The sequence below is a fragment of the Pteropus alecto genome, unplaced genomic scaffold (genome assembly GCF_000325575.1).
Source record: "Pteropus alecto unplaced genomic scaffold, ASM32557v1 scaffold45, whole genome shotgun sequence".
NCBI classification, from domain to species: Eukaryota; Metazoa; Chordata; class Mammalia; order Chiroptera; family Pteropodidae; genus Pteropus; species Pteropus alecto.
This window is the reverse complement of record NW_006442491.1, coordinates 40,756,602-40,771,127: the sequence shown is the minus strand read 5'-3', so window position 1 is coordinate 40,771,127 and position 14,526 is coordinate 40,756,602. Positions and strand designations below refer to the sequence as shown.

The following is a 14,526-nucleotide window of genomic DNA, read 5'->3' as shown; positions in this document are numbered from 1 at the left end:
ACCAAAAATAACAAAATATTTTGGAATAAACTAGAGAAACGCAATACTAGCACACTGGAATGTCGCTGAGAGACGGCCCGCGTTCAGATCAGGGGACTAACATCGCTAGGGAGGCCAGCATCCCCAAACCGACCCGAAGAGTCACTCCATCAAACTCCCAGTGAGCTTTCTGCAGAAACGGGCAAGCTGGCCCTAGAAACCACAAAGAACCAAGCATGGCTAAAACAATCTTGTAAAGAACAAAGGAAGACTCATGTTTCCTGATTTCAAAACTTACGGTAATCGGAACAGTATGGTGCCATGCCAGCACAGACATGCAGCCCAGTGAAACAGAACTAGAGTCTAGAAACAAACCACTACGTTTATGCTCAACTGGCTGTCCACACGGCATGAGGACGTAGCGGTGCCAGAACTGGACATCCATACGTGAAAGGAAGTCAAACCGTCACCTCGCACATATGTGACTGAAATGAAAATAGACCAAACGTCAGCCTTAAAACAAGAAAAATCTTAGAAAACACAGAAGTGAACACTTATGGCCTTGGGCTAGGGAAGGCTTCTTAGATATAACACACAGAACATGAGCACCAAAATAAAAAATTAGATGAACCGGACTATATCAAAATTAAAAACATTTGTGCCGCGAGCAATCTCATCGCCGAAGTCAGAAGACAACACAGAATGGGAGCAAATATTTGCAAACCGTGTCATCTGATAAGTAACTTGTACCCAGAATACATGTGTAAAGAACTCATAACTCAACACAATCCAATAATAAATGCATAATAAGCAAAAATAAAAGGATAACTCAGTTTTAAAGAGGGCAAAAAATTCCAACACCTCCACGCTGCAGTAAAAAACAGCATACGGAGTGGAAGCTTGTCGCGAGACAGTGCACTTACATAAAACGTCCAAAAAGTGAAAATCTATAAAGGAAGCAGAAAAGCAGATGTACAGAGAAAGCATGTGGCTGCCTGGGACTAGGGGAGGGGTGACAGCTACCGGGGACAGGCTTTCCTATTGGTAGGACACGGCTAGGTTAGATCGCGGTGCTGGCTACACACGTCTGCATACACCAAAAACCACGAAACTGTACACTTTCGATGGGGGAAACTTATGGAACGTTAGCACCAGCTTAATAAACTATTAAAACGAAACAAAGAAGAACGTAAAAACGAAGAGCTCATCAGGAGCTGTGCGGCAACTTCCAGCGGCTTCCTGACTACGCTAACTGCACCTGAGGGCAGGCAGGTAGTTGGAGAAACAGCGGACACAAATCTTCCAAATGTCACGAAAACTATAAATCCACCGATCCAAGCAGCAGGACGAACCCAGACGTACACGGGGAGTGAGAGACCACGGACACGAGGCTGGGTCCGGGCGGTCAAAGTCCAGACGCGCGAGGACCTGCCCCCGGCTTCAAACCTGCCGGGCACAGGGAGGGGCCGCACGCTGAACGCGGAGTGGTGCCAGCGGGCCACCCCTCAGCAGCAGCGACATGCCCTCGCTGGCTCCCTGGGGTAGCTCAGGGGCAGCCAGCCAGGACGCCGGAGAGCAGCAGCAGCAGGGACTGTGGTGGCCGGGGCACAGAGAAGGCGAGGCGGGCGGCCTGGGGCCATCTCCCGAGCCCAGGGACTTGCTCTGCAGACCCACAAGAAGCAATGCTCCCCAGGCTGACATGCGACAGGTTGGCCCAGGAGACAGGCGCCCTTCCCAGCGGGCTGGCTCGGTCGGGGGGGTGACAGGAAGGGGCGCCCACCACGGGTGGGTCACAGTCTTCGGAGACGCTACTAGCTAGTCTACCGAAGCAGCGGAAAGGGACGAAGGGAGACGCTGTGAGGCTGCCTGTCATCCCCTTTTAGGCCACATCAGTTTCTACTCGCAAAGTGGTGCTCGTGACACGGGTCCAGACACCGAAAACTCTTCAGTCTCCAACCCCAGTGTAGACCCGGGTTTGTGACGCTAACAGCGAGGCTGCGGTCACAGGAAGAACAGCCTGTGCCTGGCTGGTCGGCCAGCGTGGGGACGCCGTGACATCTGGCTGCCGCTGGGAGTCCTCCCCAACACCTCACCTGGATCCACTGCTCGCGGTTTATCTCCACACCATTGGCCCGCAGTGAGGTGATGGCCCGGTCAACGATCTTCTCCACCATCTGCGTGTTCCCATTGGCCTCCTCCAGCTTGGCAGCTGTGATCCAGATGTGCCGGTCTGTGGGAATATTCTCCCGGGCCTTATTTAAGACCTTGCGGGCATTCTCGTAGGTCTCCAGCCTTGCCAGAGCGAGCCAGAGCTGGACAGAGAGACATCAGAGAAAGAGGACAGTCTTCAGTGGGACTTGCCAGGGCAGGTGCTGAGCCAACCTCGATGGCCCTGGCACTTGCGCAGGAGGCTCAGCACCAGGCAGAGCCCGCCAACGTGTCAGTGGCATCTCCTCCTTATCTGACAGCTGCTCGGTTATGCTTCTGACACTGCAGTGACTCTCTGATTAACATGAAAAGTTGACAGATTCTCGGTCACACATTTCAAACACTGGTTCAACATACGTCGTGTGCCAGACTCGTTCCAGGGCTGGAACAGAAGGTGAAGCCGCCTTCGCAAGCTAAACGGTCTCGTGGGCGCTCGGCCTCCTACAGTTCTCACACCCCAGCTGTTGATTCTGCAACGTTTCGTCACCAACCATGTGTACGGGCTCTATTTACTTTTATGTAAATAAACTAAGAGTAATTTTGTTTGGAGAATTTCACAATGGCCTTAAGGATAATTAAAGACATACTGGATATCATAAAGCCAAGCCTGGAAGTCACAGCACAGAACGCTGTGGGCCAGAGTGTTTAACGCCAGAGCCGCCCCCCAGCTGAGGATGAGGGCCGACCTCGCGCTGGGCTGGCTGGCGCGGGGCTGGCGAGCGTGCGTCAAGTTCTCGCGCCTCCCCCTTCGGGTTCCACCTGCAAACCCTGGGTCGAGAGGCCGGCTCCACTAGGCTCTCTGCAATGCTCGGGGATGAGCCAAGGCCCGTCCTGCACTCTGCGAGGGGCACAGCTGAGCACAGCCGGACTGCCCCCTAGCCTGGCCACTGTGTGACAGGGCAGCAGCCTGTGACACCACGCTGCCTTCCAGGCCAGCAGCCGCGGCCTCGGGGAGCGCACTGCTTAGCTGACATCACTTCCGGACACCGAGCTCGGGCCCAGGCCTGACGGGGAAGGACTCGCCTCCACGCTGGTGGGGCAGCACTCCACAGCTCGGCTGAGCATGATCCTGGCGTCCTCGGGCTCTTCCAGCTCAACCGCCGCCTTCCACAAGCGAACCGAGTTGGGGACATGCTCCAGGGCTGGGAAAGTCAAACGAGAAAGCTGGTCACAGACAAGGGGAAGCGAAAGCAGGATGTCTGTCCCAGCGGACATCGCTGCCCGCAGGCTCAGAGGGTCTCTGCTGGCCGATGCATGGAATGGCAGACCTGCCCTTTCTACAGGTCCTCTCAGGTCTGGACACAGCTGATAGCTGCGGGTGGCACAGAGGGCTACACATCACCTCTGCTCCCACTGACACCTAAAAATCAGCATTAAACACAGCGCCGTGCAGAAAGCCCAAGAGGAGACGGCAGGGAAGCCTTGGGCTCTGTGTGGGCCCAGGCCGGGCAGCTCCCGAGGGCTGGCTGAGCGCAGAGGCGGCCAGCACGTGCAGTGACATCAAGGAAGGGGACAGACTCCTGGAAGAGACTATGACGTCCCGCAGTCCGGACACTCCCCAACCTCGGTGTAAGAAGCAGAGCACGTTCCTTCTTTGGATGCAATTTACCAAAAAGCCCCGAAGGACAGAGAAACATGGAGCCTGCAGTGGGCGCCAGGACGGCAAGGCCCGGCCAGCTACCATGCTGCGCTAAGGCTCCCTGGAGAAACTGCAGCCAGCGGCACGTAAGGGACAGTGCAGACAGGAGAGCAGTCTGACTGAGAAATACCTGTGAGCAGAGGCCAACGTGATGTCCAGCCCACAGCCCTGTGGGGAGGACACTCGGGTGCTGTCCTTGTGCTCACGGTGACCTGACGGTGACAGCTGCTGCAAAGTGCCACATTTTGTGGGCCAGAGTATGTGCTTTCAGGGTGAAAACCCCACTTCTACACAGCAGCATCAGTTAGCAAAGGAGCAGAGCTCCACACCTAGCACGGAGAGCTGAGGCCCAGCCCCCGGGCACGCCGCTCATAGGCCCACACGTGCCTCTGCTAATGACACTGCAGCTCAGAGGTCAAGCACCATGCCCAAGGCCACAGCCTCCTGAGGTCTCAGACTACCCTTCAGGGCGCGAGTCCTCCCAAGAGAAAATGAGGGTGTCTGCTGTGCCCAGAGCCAAGTTCAGGCTCCAGAGACCCAGGGCTGGCACGGCGCCCCAAGTCCCTGAAGTCCCTCATGCAAGTAGTGTCGCCTTAGTTCTTAAACGTCAGACCTCTCAAGCAGTGGCTGTCAAGTATTCACCCAGGGCAAAATCAAACCAGGCAGCACCCAGCTTTGCCCCAGGCAGCTGGAAACAACGCTGTTTTGGGAGCACTCCAAGGGTGGGGGGTGGGATGGAGCTGGGAGGGCAGGCCAGGGAGCAGGGGAGAGGCCGGCTGGGATTCCATGTCCTTCCCGAGCAGGTTCTCTGCCGGGGGGAGAGAAGGGCCAGGAGGCCCATCGCCATCGAGGGCCAGGGCAGCCTGGGAACAACTGCTCGGCACGCCCGGCAGGCCCACGCGAGGGCCCGCCCCCCCCCAGCCTGAAGCCGACAAACCGGGGCTACCTGCTGGAGGACAGGAGGTGGCCACAAAGACGGCTGGCCACTGATCACGCAGCGGTGGGGAAAATTCAGTAGAGCTTTCCTAAATAAATAACGCTAACTGCCCAGAGTTCCATGTGTTTGCCATTTGAGCACAATTTTCCTGGCTGAAAAAAGGTAAGCAGCTGATGTCTAAAAACCAAAAAAAAGTGCTAACTTTCTGCTCCTGGCCTCATTTTGAAGAGACTGGCTCCGAGCATTTAATGGGTCACAGCACTGCAGCCAATAAAGCAGAGCCGCGAGAGGAAGCGCACTTGGACGCACGAAGCATGTGCGCGGCGAGGACCGGCACGAGGTGGACCCCGCCTGGCCTCTTCCGAGCGCAGACAGCAGAGTCGGAAAGCACGTGGCAGCACTCGTGCGGCCCGCTGTCACACTTCCACAATTCCACCCGCACACACGTCGTAAAAACGAGGGCTGGAGACCGCTCACTGAAAACTGCCCCCAACACCCCATAACACGCCCTATCTCGCTGATACTACGAGTTCCGATTTACTCCGAATTGGCGGCCTAGCACGTGCTTGGAGCCAAGGTCAAGAGCATCGCCCACCCGGGAGTCCTACTGCAGGGAGGGGTGCTGCGCCTCCTGCTGGCTGCGCAGGGCGAAAGCAGCACACGTGCCCACAGCAGCTCCGTCCCGGCAGACTCTCAGATGGAATCAGCGTCCCCCGGCATGCCAACCGTGCAACGTGCCGTGGGCCTTTACAGCCCCAGGAAGCTGAGGCGCTGCAGGCTCACTGCCACGCAGGAGTTTTAGGAGGTGGGAAGGAATACAGCTCTGGTGTGACTTCACACCACGTGGCCACTCCTACCGGCCGGGGCACCGGGCTCCTGGACGACGCGGGGCAGCCGATGCCCGCGAAGCCTGCTCAGTGCTGGGCCAGCCCGCCCTTCACACCGGCCCACTCATCCTACTGAAGCTGGTTCTGGACAAGTCTTGCTCTCGCCTGTAGAGAAGAGGGCCCTGGGCTGCAGACTGATGGCCCAGCTCGCTCACGGTCCCCCAGCTGGCAAAGGCCTGGAAAACGTCCCGTGTTCTTTAACCAGCAGAACCTGAGTGAAGCCAGGCAAGGCCCCTCTCCGGGCGCAGGTGCCAATGGCCTGCCGCACGAGGCCAGCCCGGCGTGCCCGCCCCGGTGGGTTCTAGGGGCTCACCTTTCCGAAGAACCCGCTTCTTGGCGCGGATGTCCGTTTCCAGCTCTGCTGCTCTTATGTAAATCCTAACAGACTGCGGGAGGTGACGGACGGCTTGGGCCACCACGGCCTTGGCTGTGTCCCCAGGCTGCAATCTGGCTGCTTCAAGCCAGACATCTTCACTCTGGGGAAACACAAAAAAGGGTAAGCGTACGTGCAGGCCAGAGCTGCAACTGAGCAGCAGGCACCCCAGAAGGGCACGTGTGAGCCTCGGAACAGGAGGGGCTGGCTCGTCAGGCCCGTAAGGCCCCTGGGTTTTCCAATCAAACAAAAGTCCATCGGCTTGGTGTCTGTACCAGGCACCCCTTGTGCCGCCGAAGCTTGGGACTGTGGGTACAGAACATCCGTCTCAAAGTCGGGACACGCTACGACTGAGAGAAGAACACAGCCTGCCCTACGAGACAAGAAGCCAACCCACAGACGAGGTGGAGGCAGATAGGTGGGCCTGCGCTTGCCCGGGAAGCTCTCGCCGTGCCCCAGGTCCCGGGCTAAGTGTGCACTGGGCACCTTTCCCTGTCGGCGAGGCTGTGGTCACTTAAGAAGGTATCGCAGGACTTACCAAAGCTTCTCTAACCATTCCACCTCCCAAAAAGAGCTGGAACATTCTGCTGAAAATCAGCATTGACCTTCAAGGTTTTCACGTTAGGTGGCATGGGAGAGGTGAGCAGATCAGCTCCTTCTAGCTAAGGCTACCCTGCCATTTCCAAAGAGGGGACAGGCCTTCGCGCCGAGTGGAGTAAAGCAGGGAAAACGCCTTTCCCACGTCTCCTCCCTTCCCCGGCCTGTCCTACCATCTGCGATTTCCACATTGAAAGGCAGGCAGCTCTGCACTAACTCGGGCTTCTCCCACGGGCGTCCTGCGTGGCACAGACACCGAGGGTCCCCGGGGTGGGCGCCGTACAGCCTTCCAGAACGCCCGGCCACACACGTACCTTGGGACACATCTCAGTCCCCTTCATAATGAGGTTTCGAGCCACCTGGAGCTTCCCGGTGACCTCTTCCAGGCGGGCTGATGCAATCCAGGCTGGTGGGTGGTGTGGGTTTGTCTCTCGAACAGACTTGAGGAGCAGCCGTGCCTTTTTGATATCACTACAGTGGCGAGACAGCACACGGGATCAGGCCGCCACTGCTGAGTGTGCCCGAGGCGCCACAGCACAGACACTGAAGTCCTAAGTGAGACCACCAACTCAAAGCCCTAGTCAGCACTGCCCCAGCCGGCTCAGCGCGCACGCCAACGGGCGCTGCGCACGGAGTTCAAGGTCAGACACACGGATGTGATTAGCCAGGGGTCTTCTGGCTCAGCACGTGCATACATTGGGACTATTACTTTTCACACACTTAAAACGTCCTCAGTGAATAGACGTCAACATATTTTAAATGGAAAATCAAACTATCCTACCATGTTTTTCTTAGAACCTTCACATCCTATTCTGGCTGTATGTTTTGCAAAGAAAACCCAAAACTTTCTAGTCAAACTGAGTCACACCGTGACCCACCGGTCCCAGAGAACACTCACTTGATGTCCCCTCCGTGGGTCGGGATCATGGAGTTTAAATCTGTCAGATAGCCCTTGGGGTCGACCACGGTCTGCCCGCTCACCGAGTCAGACACCTGCAAGAGAGGCCGAGCCAGGCGGGTGAGCTGGGCCAGGAGTGCCCGACGCAGTGCTCAGAGGGTCTCCAGAACCCCTTCCCAGTCTCCACTATCAGTGAAGGAGGAAACAACCCAACTCAAACACCAGTCTGTGATGGTGACAAACAAGTTCCATCTACAGGGAATAAAGGTTAAAACAAAAAGAATGAAACCATAAATGTCCCCAGAAAAAACATAAAAAGGTCTACGTGAGAATGAGTGAAACCTAGAAATCATAGAATAAAACGTTATTCCAATTAAGTTCTCAAGTTTGCATAGAGCAGTTCATTGCACCATTCCCTCTAGTTTTGAGTCTCAAAATCACCATGATAAACAACAAAACCCAAGTAAAAATGGGCAAAGGGTCCCAGCTAATGCTGCGAGACAAGGGAGAAAGGGACACAGACTGGGAAGAAACAAAACTGCTCACGAACGACTTCGTGGTCTATGGATAAAATCCAAAAGAATCACCAAAAACACCCCACAAAAAACAAAAAACAAAACATAAGCAATTACAGCAGCAAGGCTGCAGGATACAAGGTAACGTACAAAAGCCAAGCGCTTTCCTGTGTGCATGCCATGAACGAACAAACAGAATCCGAAATTAGAAACACAATACTATTTACACTAGCATCCAAAAACGAGAAATACTAATGTGCACGTAACCTATATATACTACATCTACGTAAAAAAATCCAGAACTCTGGAAAGCTAAGGTAGCAGAGAAGAATCTACGTTAACAAACAGGAAGGATCAATGCTGTCAAGGTGCCAGTTCTTCCCGGCTTGACCTGCGGATTCAACGCAGCCCCGATGAGAGCCCCAGCTCATGCATATGGACAGACTGATTCTGAACCTCACGCAGAGAGGAGGCGACGACCCAGAACTGCCAGTGCAGTATCGAAGGAGAAGAGCTAAGTCGGGGGATGGACACCAACTTCGGGACTGACGGGCAAGCTGCGGTGATCGAGACGCCGTGGTGTTGCCGAAGGACCAGACACAGAGACTGCCAAAGGGAGTGCGAGCCCCCTCTGGGCCATCACGGCTCACTGGGACGCAGGAAGGAAACACGTCTACTTCTAGGTAAGCGGATGGACGTTAAGCTTCACCAACACTGAGCACGTGGCTTGTCTCGAGTGCCTCTTTCCGGTCAGCCTGTCAGCAGCCCTTAACCGCCTGGGACAGCCTCCGGGCCCTGAGGGGGAGCAGGAGAGCCATGCCGGGGCCAGCCCGTTGCTACTGGCGCTGAGTGCAGGCCCTGCAGGTGGACGCATCGACCGGCCTGAATGCAGAACCCCACCGCTCTCTGCAACAGGACAGGGAACTGTACGGAGTCACAGGTCTGCTTAGCGTGTGACAAAGCACTTCAAAAGACGAACTTCTTAAACATGCATCAGTTCTATGATCAGAAAAAAAAGGTTTTTAAACACCACCTGAAGGAATGTTACGTGACACAAACTCTCACCTGGCTCAGCCTCATGTCCATCAGAGTGTTTCTCGCCTGGCCAATCTTCCTCATGTCCAGCTCACCTGTGCCAGGTGTCATCAACCCAGGTGTCATCCCACCTGGGTACGGAGTGTTCAGCCCGCCTGGGTAGGGTGTGTTCAGACCTCCGAATTGCTGGGGAGAGAAAGGCCGGAGGCGGGCTTGCTCCCTCCGGGGAGAGCCCACCCTCTCTTGGCAGCCCCCGCGCCTCCAGCCCCTGGCCCCGGCTCACAGTCTGCCGGGGGTCCACGGAGGTGTGGTTCTCTCCGGTCTGTAAGTGTTTGGCAAAGAAGCTGTCGGGCACAGGCGTCAGCTTCTCATAGCGTGGGTTCCGCTGGCGCTTGTTCCTGGCATCGCCCACCTCCGGGATACTCAGCCACTCCTCCTCGGTGACTTCCGCCAACTTCCTCTGCAAACACCGGCCGAGGACACTCACTCTCTGGCTGATCCCACACATAGGGGAAAGACTGCTCTCCCGGACCCCTGCCCCAACCAGCACGTCTTAGAAAAGCCTCTGACGCAGAAACGCTCGTCTGCTCACTTAGAAAACGTGTCTGCCGACCTGCTCTGCTTCACTCCAAAGGAAACTGCTCTAAGCCCAGAGGATGGTCCAGAGACCTGACATGTGTGCGCGGTTAAAGTCACTAAGACAAGGCCCCTTTATCCCCCTCTTTTGTGCGGGGAGAGAGGCTGCTGCGCTATCTGGATTCAACACAGAGCACGTGGTGAGTCTCAGCTGTACCCCAGAGCAGGCGATTCTCTGCCTCGCGGGCAGGGGGCACTGCAAACGGCAAGCTGTCCCCTGCTTACTTTGAGGTCTGAGAACTGCTGTTGGATTTTGGGGCGTTCCATACGGTATTTCTCAATTTCTTCTTTCTCCCTTTGCTCCCTAGAAAGTAAAATAAGTGTGTACATTAGAAATGCTGGCTGTCCATTCTGAAACGAAGTCGTTCCATTAGGCTTATCATTCCAGACACTGGACAGCTAAATCAAACGTTTTCAGGTAACAACAGGTACTTTTACAAATGTTATAACTCAACTGTCCGCCAAATGAAAACACGCAGAAGCTCCCTAAAGTAAAACAAGCCGCCTTACTCTGACAGACAGCTGCACTTGAATACAAGTATGTCTGCAGCTCTAAAACCCTTCAAAATTCCAAAGGTAGGGCCAAACTGTGAACACCCAGTGGCCCGCCCAGCTCTCCAACTTGTCGTTGCTTCCCGGTCTTCCACGTAAACAACCAGTGAGCCCCCCACCAGCCTCACTGCTCCCCCTGCCAGACCAACGGGCCTGGCTTCAGGGACAGAAAGTCACTGGGGAACTGGTGACCCGGGATCGGGGCTAGACGCTGGGAGAAATCGGTTCTATCTGAACGTGAAAGGAGATGCTAAACTGTGACGAAGCATCAACCAAGTTAGGCTAACGCGAGTTGACGGAAACTGAGTAGCCGACACTCCCTGACGCTAATGTCGATTTTCCTCCTCCAGGTACAAGGAAAATATCTGCAGCTGGGAACTGAAATGCGCTGTGACAAACCCTGTGCGTGGCAAAGTTCAACACCTTTCCGCCGCCTGGAGTCGGCTCCCACAGCCACCGACGCAAAGCCACACACGCGGGTGCCTGTCGGGTTTTCTGGCCAAAGGTGCTCCACCTGCTCTTGATCAGGCCATCCACCACGGGGTGCTGACAGCAGAGTGACAGGACACCCTGAGGACGCAGGCGCCAGCCCACAACTCAGGCCCTTCCACAAAGTGCCTGACCCCATCAGAAAGCCCGTGTCGTGAACAGGTTAAGATGGCAGAGGGAGGGGGAGATGACGGCTGAGGAGCGGTAGCGTGAGGACCGCTTCTGACTCTGCCCGGGCTTGGAAAAGAGCAGCGCCACGTGTGGGGACAGGCAGGATGTGGACTGGCTGGCAGGGAAGAAAGAATCGGTCGGTGCGACGAACATGCCTGATGCTCGTGGGAGACAGACCTAGGAGGGGCACGCGGCCTGACGGGCCGGCGCGCACGGACCGCCTGCAGGTGCAGCGGAGGCGGCCGCACGCACTGGGAACGCGGCCGAGACTGCGTGTCCGCGGCTCAACACTCGCTCGTCGTGAGACCTTCTCCCAACAGTTTTTACTGAGCCACTTTTCTAAGACCACTTAGTACCGTGACTTTTTCTATACGTATCCACGTCACTACGTTTTTTTTAAAATAACTGAAATCCTGATTAGAATCGTCTTTAATATGCAAAACCATGCACACTTAGTTACTGTATTCACGCACGTCGAATGACAAGCTTTTAAAAAACTCCCCTGAAAAACTATCGTTCACTTTTCTAAAACGATCTTGGAAATATTAAAAATTCTACGTATTAAGGGAAGTTACAAAATTGCACGTAGAATGAGCAAGAGAAAGAGGAAAGTGAACAAAAATGTGAACTTTCTGGGCTTGTGAATAAATGTTATCTCCGTACCTCTGCTTAATCCTATTGTCCTAACGTTCTACGAGAATGTGTTCTTTCTTAATAAAAAAATATAAAAAACTCATAAAAACATCATTGACTATGGTTTGCAAGATCATGGGTTTGCTTTGCATAATCGCCTCAGAACCGGGACAGAGAATTCAGAAAGCTGTCAAATCAGCTGCTACAGACTTGCCAGACGAAGCTCAGCGAAGTCACGCCCGAAGGCGTCCTGCTGAGGGGCAGCCTTCCCTCCCACGGGCCTGCTCGGGCCGCGCTCCTTCTGGCTCACCAGCCTGACTCCCCACCGTCATGTCCCGACACCGACGCACAGCACCAGATTCTCAAGCCACAACTGCCTGCCCATGAGGATTTAATGTTCATTTGTCATTTTCACTTAACTTTTACATTATTTGATACATTCATTAATCAACATCACTACGCCCATTTCGAAGACGGTAACCCTGACACGTAGTGAATAATCCGCGAACTCCGTTGGTTTCTAGAAAGCCAGACATGGAGTTCTCAAGCTCTTCACTCCAGTCCCTAGGCCCCAGAGCTCCTGTCCGACAGCCCAGCGTCCGTCCACGTGCTGCCACCACTGACCAAGACCCAGGGGGCCTCAAAGCTGAGCAGACACACATTAGTCTTGCAACTTTGCTCCAAGTCTAAAATAAGTCAAGACAAACCTGTTAAAAGATGGACAAAGACAGTGAACTTGTTTTACCTTCTTTCTTTTCTTCTTTCATCCATCCTTTTATCCAGAGCTGCATAAATAGCATCAGCTTCCTCATCATCTTTCTCGTAGGGTCCACTTGAGAAGAGGCTCCCAGCATAGCCATTAAACTGAGAACCAGACAACATATTATTGGGTCAGCTTCTCCTCCAACTTAATCTCCACCAGCAGAAACAGAGAACACTTCAGCTGCAAAATGCTCGCTCAACACTTTTCAATCAGATAAAGCGAAACTGAGGGCCAACAGAATAACTGAGCAGTGCTCTTCAGAAACATCAAGGGTGCAAAAGGTGGAGGGACTACCCCAAGTGCAGGAGGCTAAGGGGACACTCAGAGTGCAACCTGGGTCGTGGACTGGGTCATAGACCAGAAATAGGACACGGGCAGAAAAACAGGTGGGACTCAAATGACATCTACAGATTAGTTAAGAGTGCCGTCAGTGCTGAGCTTCCGGTTTCCGTAACTGTGCTAACGCCCTGTAAGATGGGGAGAAGCTTGTAAACGGTACGCAGGAACTCTCTACCGTATTATTTTTGCAAGTTCCCTGTAAAATTAAAATTATTTCTGAACTAAATTTTTAAAACCTTTTCCTCTGAGGAAAAATGCCATCGGAACACGTCTGAAGAAAACATCAATTGACCAAACACCAACCAAGGTGAGCACTGAAGCAAAAGAAAGCAAATATTCTCTCCGATCTCACTCTAAATTTTCATTGGCCGAGACAAAACGCCGGTGCAGTGGCTCTAACAGTACCTCTCTTGTGAGGAGAAAGCAAAAGAGCGTGTTCCTTTCCCTTCTTCCTGACGTGCTTTCACACTCTGCTAGCGTCAGCCCATCAACAGCTGAAGCAGTAAATGGACCAGCCACCCCGAGCCACCCATCAGGACGCCAACAGCACGTTGGGTTAGGAAGCTAGACGGCCCTCTGGAGACTGGCAGGGGGCCCACAAGTCACCTCGTCATAGTTGGTGTCGTTCAGATCTTCATCATCGTCATCCGCGGCCTGGCTTTTCTTCATCTGGTCCCCCACGGTCCTCTTCCCTGGAGGTGCATGGCGGTCATCCACAGGGTCATTTGCGTCCCGGGCCGGCCCAATGTCTGACCGGGTGGTGAAGCCAGTGGCGCTGCGAGAGACCCCAAGACGCCCATTTATCTGGGTGACCTCGTTCCTGGGTTCTTCCCTCCACGGCAGTCACTTAATAACCTCTTTTTCTAACACCTCTAGGAAACCTCCAAAGATCCTAGTGTCAGAGAACTACACGTGGCCAAGCCAGCAAACATTTCCAGTCTGTTCTCTTCAGGCGGGACACTTCGACCCTCCCTGAGGTCACTAGAGCTGTCTGCTTCCTGCCGCCCACACTTTCCTTGAGAGAGGCTTGCCAGAGCATCAAACCTCCCATTTCCAGCAACCTCCACATCCAACCAGGCCCTCAAATTCTGCCTGACCCAATCAGAGTCCCCGCCCTGTGCCCACCTGCAGCTACTCTGTGCTGTCCCAGGCACCAAGGCAGACACCATGGCATCAGCTTTGCCTCTCCGTCCCTCCTTCTGCATCCCGTCTGTCACCAAGTTGAACTGAGTCTACCACCAAATCCCTCCTCCCATCACAGCCAGGCACCAAGGTAGCTAGCCCTGCCTGTGCCTTCCTCGCCTTCCTGTGGTCGGGGTAGCCGAGGCGCCTGTCTGCGCACTCCGCCCAGTGCACGGTCCACTCCCACGGCCCTAGTCCCGCATCTGCTTCCAGGCCTCGTCTTTTTTCTAACTGCCCACACACGAAATGTCGGTTTCTTCTATACCCCTGCCACGTTTCTACATCCCTAAATCCAGTTTTTCCTTCTAAACTTGGCTCAAATGCTAGCACTGCACAAAGCATTCCCCGACCCCTGGACCCCCAGAGTCCTAGATCTGTTCCCCTGCATGTCCTTACTTATGCATACACCTCACCTCTCCCAGTGACCTGTGGGCCCTCTGAAGATGGTGCCAATACCTGAGACTTCTGTGGACCCCCCAGATTCTAACATAATACCCCCAACAAGAGAAACCCAGTAGTTTCCCAACCAAATGAATAACCAAACAAGTAGGATGATGATGACTGCTCATTTATTCAACGACTTACAGCAGTCACTGACAAGCAGGGGACACCCATCATCTGCCTCAGATGCCATCCCTGCTCCTGGGAAGCTGAGAGTTTAACAGGCGCTGTATGACCCGCGACAACATAGGG

General features: G+C 54.4%; 1 protein-coding gene across 2 annotated transcripts in view; it reads right to left on the bottom strand.

Moving 5' to 3' along the window:
• Positions 1-14,526, bottom strand: part of PRPF6 (pre-mRNA processing factor 6) — a 29,490-nt gene that overhangs the window by 14,304 nt on the left and 660 nt on the right. For both annotated transcript variants that reach the window (XM_006921992.3, XM_025039788.1), the window contains exons 2-11: positions 13,258-13,426; positions 12,295-12,413; positions 9,930-10,008; positions 9,352-9,528; positions 9,099-9,254; positions 7,519-7,613; positions 6,935-7,091; positions 5,964-6,126; positions 3,211-3,329; positions 2,073-2,291 (exon numbers count right to left, since the gene is read on the bottom strand). In XM_006921992.3, the coding sequence (XP_006922054.1) occupies positions 2,073-2,291; positions 3,211-3,329; positions 5,964-6,126; positions 6,935-7,091; positions 7,519-7,613; positions 9,099-9,254; positions 9,352-9,528; positions 9,930-10,008; positions 12,295-12,413; positions 13,258-13,426 (1,453 nt within the window). The remainder of the gene's footprint in view (positions 1-2,072; positions 2,292-3,210; positions 3,330-5,963; positions 6,127-6,934; positions 7,092-7,518; positions 7,614-9,098; positions 9,255-9,351; positions 9,529-9,929; positions 10,009-12,294; positions 12,414-13,257; positions 13,427-14,526) is intronic.